Source organism: Carya illinoinensis, chromosome 15, assembly GCF_018687715.1.
Source record: "Carya illinoinensis cultivar Pawnee chromosome 15, C.illinoinensisPawnee_v1, whole genome shotgun sequence".
Taxonomy (NCBI): Eukaryota; Viridiplantae; Streptophyta; class Magnoliopsida; order Fagales; family Juglandaceae; genus Carya; species Carya illinoinensis.
Window position 1 is genome coordinate 32,257,282 of NC_056766.1, and position 6,187 is coordinate 32,263,468.

The window sequence follows — 6,187 nt, forward strand, 5'->3', positions numbered from 1 at the left end:
TCCTCACTCTCCCTGTTAAGAGAGAAGAAGGAGATAAAATTGGGCAGCGTAAAATTGTTTATTTCATATTAAGCTGTACAAATAAATAGGCGTACAATAGGTTATGTAAGGAAAGTCTATACAAAAGGAAAATAGACTAATGTGATGGAGTCCTAAAATTAAGCTAATTACAAAAATTGTGCAAGTCTTGATATGGTAAGAAAATTGTCAATGGATAGCTGTCAATACTCCCCCTCAAGTTGGCGCATGGAGATCCGTAATGCCCAACTTGCGCGAGAAATGATGAAAAAGGTCATGTCCCAAAGCTTTGGTGAAGATATCCGCAAGTTGTTCAGTTGAAGAAGTGTGGACAGCTTTGAGGAGCCCTGAGCGAATTTTGTCACGAATGATATGGCAATCAATCTCAATGTGTTTGGTGCGCTCATGAAACACAGGATTGTGAGCAATATGCAAAGCAGACTGATTGTCACAATGGAGAGTAAAAGGCTCGGGATGAGGAACACCAAGATCAGTGAGAAGCTGTTTTAACCAGGTGAGTTCACAGGTGGTAACGGCCATAGCACGATACTCAGCTTCAGCAAAAGAACGAGAAACTGTACTTTGTTTCTTGGTGCGCCATGAGATCGGACTGGTGCCTAACTGAATAAAGTAGCCGGTGGTGGAACGGCGGGTGGTGGGGTAGCTGGCCCAATCAGAATCTGTATAAGCTGAAACATGAGTATTGTTGGATGAAGGAAAGAAGATGCCTTGACCCAGACAACCTTTGATGTAGCGGAGAACTCTAATAGTAGCAGTCATGTGGGGAACTCGAGGAGCGTGCATAAACTGACTGAGTGTGTTGATTGCATAAACAATATCTGGTCGGGTGATGGTCAGATAGATAAGGCGACCAACAAGACGACGATAAAGGCCAGGATCAGGGAGAAGGTTGCCATCTTGAGTAGTAAGCTTCAAATGTTGCTCCATAGGAAAAAGAGCAGTCCGTGCACCAAGTTGTCCATTGTCAGAGAGAATGTCGAGGGCATATTTGCGTTGATTAAGGAAGATGCCTGTGGAAGACCGTGCAACTTCGAGTCCAAGAAAGTACTTCAGAGAACCGAGATCCTTTGTTTTGAAGTGAGTGGAGAGGATTTTCTTAAAAATCTCAATCTGAGAAAGGTCGTTACCAGCAATGAGGATGTCATCAACATAAACAAGAACAAGAACGATGCTGGTGGAGGTGGTGAGGGTAAATAAAGAATGATCTGCCTGAGACGAGTGAAAACTTGCATCAAGAAGCACTGAGGTTAGTTTAAAAAACCAGTTGCGGGAAGCTTGTTTGAGGCCATAGAGGGATTTGCGGAGGCGACAAACACGGGTCTCCCCCTTAGGACAATAACCGGGAGGTGGAGTACGGGTTATCCCGACGATAGTATAATCCTCTATCTCTCATTACTTATGATATATGCTAGTTAATAGGTTGTGGACTGTGCTGTTAGTATTGTGGAATTCATTGTAAAGTGTGGATGTGTAGTGAAGTGTTGGGCATAATTGTGTAGTGTTGTAGACTGTGCTGTGAAGTATGGGCGTGAGATATATGCCTTAGTTGTGATACGGCGTGGTGTGTGAAGGGAGCATACATGCAGCGTACTCCATGTAATGCAGCGACGCTTCATGTGACGTGCGTCGTAGTGATGTGTGGCGTAGTGTGAGTGGAAGAAAGTGATGCATCATAAGGCGTGTCACGTATAAAAGGATGATTGCGTAGTTGAGGAGCATAGAGTGTATTGTGTAGCATCGAGAATTGTGTAACAGTGTCCCAAAGTAGTGGTGATGTGGCCTGTAGTCTGAGATGACGAGTGTCACCTTGTGTTTGACTTATGGCTGAGAGTATTTGTGAAGTGGTGGAAAAGTATCAGAGTAGTGCAGCGGAAGCATGACGGGCGTCGTGCCATGACTCGAAATTTGTATCAATCTACATGACACGATAGAGGTGCATTTGTGGATGCAATCCTCTTGTTAAGTGTCAGATGAACTTGTACAAGGCCGGGAAGTAGGAAGAGTTCTATCAACCGAGTCTGAGCAAGTTGATATTAGAGTATGGAGCTTTTTTATACAAGCGGACGTTCATTGGACTATAAGTTGGTCTTAGGTGATAAGAGGGATAAGATACAGGTGCCTCTGGTGAGACACATGTGCCGGACAAGTTTACCATATATAATGGGTAATCTGTCCTCAGCATGGTTGCATGATGTTTAAGCCTCAGAATTAGCTTAAATTCATGTGGCATGTATGGATGGGAATGAGGATTGAGTATGGGCTAAGATACATGAAGATAGTAATCACTAAGTTGTTTAGGATTGGGATGCATGACTTAGTTAATCTGAGTCATGTCTCAACATGTGGTTGATAGAAGAATAAGACGAAGGTCTTAATGTCTTAGGGCTTGTTTGGCCCCCAAGATGAGATACGAAAATCTCAATCTATTTCAAAACTGAGATGAGATACCTTTACCAAACACCAATTAATTTCGAAACTGAGATGAGATATCTGCATTGTAAAATATTTTGCTATTGTTTATGGACATGACTGGCAACAGAATTGTGCAGTAATGGCATTGAAATGCCTTTCTTTTTCCCCAACTTTCCCTTCCCGTAAAATCCCATAGACTTGCTTTTCTCAAACAGCATCGCCCCAAACCCTACTGCCCCAAACCCTCACTCCCGAAATGCCTCCATTCCTTCAAGGCTATGGTCATCTCTTGTCTTCTTCAGTAAACAGGGGGGAAGTCTTTGTCGCATGGGAGGATTGATGCAGTGCAACAACTCAAACAGTCGTATTTACCCCTCCCTCTTCAGAAGTTTATGTGACGGAATCAACGGTGAGATGTCGAAACTGACCTACGGCTGTCCCTAACCTGCAACCTGTGTGAAGAAAAAAGTCCGAACTTCAAATCTCTGGCCCTAATCCCCCTGTTGTGAGCTTGGCATAAAGGAATCTGTGCGAATCTCTGCCCAAAGCGAGAGAACATTGGCAAGCGAATCTCTGCCCCGGACCCATCTACACTCCCTGCAGTGCAAATTCAGTTTGTCCCTTCACTCAAGGTCTGCTTTCCTTTCATTGCAATAGAGTACTCCTATCTCCACTGTCCATAGAGTGGACGGTTGTAGGGAAAATGGTCTATAAAGCTAAACCTCTCAAACCCTTCAAAACCATCCCTTTAAAACACCGGCAGTCTCACAGCTCTATCATCGTTTCTCCGAAGTTACAGCGTTATCGTCATACCCCCACCACCACGGCTCCCAGGACTCGGTCGTACCGGGTAAGCATTTCTCCCCCATACCTCTTCAACAGTCAGAAAATTTGGAGAAAGTTGTTTGGCATTGTTTGAGATTTCCATTTCGATTTAATGCTGGGAATTGCTATGTTGGGAATTATTGAGTTGTTTAGGCAAAATCAACATTTGTACTTTGAGTTGGTTGTCTTTGGTCAAAGGAATTATGGATACATTGAGCTTGGTAAATTTTGTTTAGGTTGGGCATAATCGGTCCAGCTAACTTGTAAACCCGAACTGCATGATTTTTAATGTGAGTCTGCTGTGAGCAGTTTATAGTTTGATGCTTCTGTCTGATGCTTTGCATAGTCTTTGGTTTAGAAAAAACATAAGCATTTTTTGGGATGTTGGCCTTGTAACGCTGTTTTGAAAATTAATTTTTGCTTCTTTTGTGCTTTGTCGTTACTGGTTTTTTCTGCTATGCATACTAGGATTTCTTTTATAGTTACAGTCTTGCATGGTTGTTGCTCTGCAATTGATTGGGGAGCTATTCATGTTTTGCTTGGTGTCTTCAGTCTGTATTTGGAACTTGGCAGGATTGGTGCACATGCTTGTCTCTGAACGTGCACTACAATCTCTTTCTTTTTGCAAACGTCTGTGGGGTCTATTTAATTTTTGTTCTAGAGGAAGGTTTTACACAAGCATTCTGAAGCAACACAGTGGATGTCAAAGGGGAGTGGGTAGCAGTGGCTTGTGTCAATTAAGAACAATGCTACCTTCATCAGTTACTATCTAATATATGTCGAACTATTGTAGTGGTCGGGTATAGACTTAGTTGCAAATTGTAACAGTATAGAACCTTGGTCTTGGACACAGCCTGGTTTGATACTTTAGCTGTGTGATTGTCTTAGTTCTGCTCGTAATATTGTGTTGTTTATTTATAAAAAAAAAATACAAATATTGTGTTGTTTGACCTTTGTGGATTTTAATACAAGATATATGGTATTCACAAGTCATTTTCTAGTGATAGTTTTGTTCACTAGGCACCAGTGGAATACTTAACACTCAGGATTCAAGCAATGACTGGTTATTACATAATATCCAACTATTAATTTTTTTGGCAGGTGGGGGAGGGGAGTTAACATTTTTTTCTTTTTTTACCTTGTCTCCCCTGGGTTTGTCACGGTACACTTATTCAAGGCTCTTAGATGTTAGACTCTAGAGCCTTTGAAGGTAGTATACATATATAGACTACTTTAACATGAGCATGGTTGGAAGGTACAACCAATGTTTTTGTTCTTTAATTTGAGCCATGAAATCTGTATTGTCAATTGTGATGCTTCTTTGGAAAGCTTGTTCTATTTTTTCAATAAATATGCTTCTTTAAATTCGTGTACGTTTTCTCTTCTCTTACCATAAAATTTGGCACACCATTTGGAAGATAAAACTTCTACATATAGCCAAATGATAATACTCCTATGCATAGGTGCCAACCATCCCATTTTGTCAAGTGTATCAGTCATTTATCAAGTTTTTCACACCAGTAACATTGTGTCCTGAACTGAACAACATGCCCTCTTTTTAATTTAATTTACTTAAGAATTGGTGATTGGAAGACAATGAAAGGGATCCAACTTCTGCCTTTTTCTATTTCCTGTGAATTTGCTGAATTTACTGCACTGGTATACCTTTTTTCCCATTATTAGATAACATGTTTTGCAACCACACTTTCCCAGTTATGTTTCCCAATTGGATGGGACTAACGGAAACCATTTCTTGTTGTAGCGTTACTACTTACGCTCAACTAGCAGTTCCACATCTGGAAATGTATGATGGGCTTATGACTGATAATTCTATAATTTTTGTTTAATAATTATAGTAACTATTTACATTCCAACATTATAGTCAATGGGCACGTAAATTCATTATAGCGTCAAAAGTTGCATTTCATCAACATTTTATTTTCTTGTCTATATCATGTCATTGTTTGGACACCAATGCTATGCACGTTCAATCATGACTATAATGTCACCATATAGAGAGAATTTATGGATAATGATACGACGGATTCCACCCGTGATCGGGACATATGGAATGAAGGGTTCGAGGATTGACTAGTAGGCATGTTGTATGAGGACACCCTCATGGATAGATTGAGGGGAGGGAGGATCATAAACGGTGGTAATGTAAGGCTTGCTACACAACTGTCTGCTGTGTGCCACAAGAAATTCAATTCTGAGCAAGTTAAGGGAAAGATTGCTCGTCTAAAGTGCAAACAACAAGAATTTACTGATATTATGAAGCAAACCGATTTGGGGTGGGATCTAGAGAGGAAGGCCCCAATTGCTAGCGAGGAACATTGGGCAAATGCCCTTCGAGTACGTTAACAACATTTTTTAAATATATTCAAACTTTATTATCATAATTATTTCTGACATCATTAACATAATGTTTATGTTAGGTGAGATCATCATGGAAGAATTTCAAGACTTGGGGATGCCCAAGGTATGAACAGCTTTGCGCAATTTTTGGGTGTGCAGTTGCAACTGGGACTTTGCATCATGCTTCAACTAATTCGACCCCAGACTCTGACGATGAGTGGTTGCTCGATGAGGAGATGCTAAATCGTGGCCAGCCAGTTACTTATAATGATGGGGGGCCATCGACACACGTTCGTAGATAGTCACCAACACCCTTCTCTGCCTCCTATGCAAGTGGATCTCGTAGACGCCAAAGGGGAGGTTCCACGATGGACGAAGGCCTTCAAGTGCAAATGACTAATAAACTTGAGGAGATTCGCCGTAGTGCGGAAGCTAGGCGGGAGGCTGCGATGGAGGTGATGGAGTCTAGCAGATCCAGGAAGCGCAGTAAAGGAGAGCATAGCATGGAGTCTGATGGAGTGTTTGATCTATAAATGCATTGCATGAAGTTGTT

The 6,187-nt window shown here is 41.4% G+C and overlaps 1 protein-coding gene across 1 annotated transcript; it reads right to left on the reverse strand.

Moving 5' to 3' along the window:
• Positions 1 to 234: 234 nt before the first annotated feature.
• On the reverse strand, positions 235 to 3,379 carry LOC122296828 (uncharacterized mitochondrial protein AtMg00810-like). Its single transcript, XM_043106626.1, has 3 exons — positions 3,265 to 3,379; positions 2,897 to 3,048; positions 235 to 1,248 (listed from the first exon to the last, which is right to left on the reverse strand). The coding sequence occupies exons 1-3, from the start codon at positions 3,377 to 3,379 to the stop codon at positions 235 to 237; spliced, it is 1,281 nt and encodes a 426-aa protein (XP_042962560.1).
• Positions 3,380 to 6,187: the final 2,808 nt, after the last annotated feature.

Coding starts and splice junctions, on each gene's coding strand:
- LOC122296828 (XM_043106626.1), bottom strand. CDS start 3,379: ATGGAAATCTCAAACAATGCCAAACAACTTTCTCCAAATTTTCTGACT. Junction 3,049..3,264: donor TGGGAGCCGTGGTGGTGGGG/GTATGACGATAA, acceptor TTTGCACTGCAG/GGAGTGTAGATGGGTCCGGG. Junction 1,249..2,896: donor TTTCTTCACACAGGTTGCAG/GTTAGGGACAGC, acceptor CACTCGTCTCAG/GCAGATCATTCTTTATTTAC.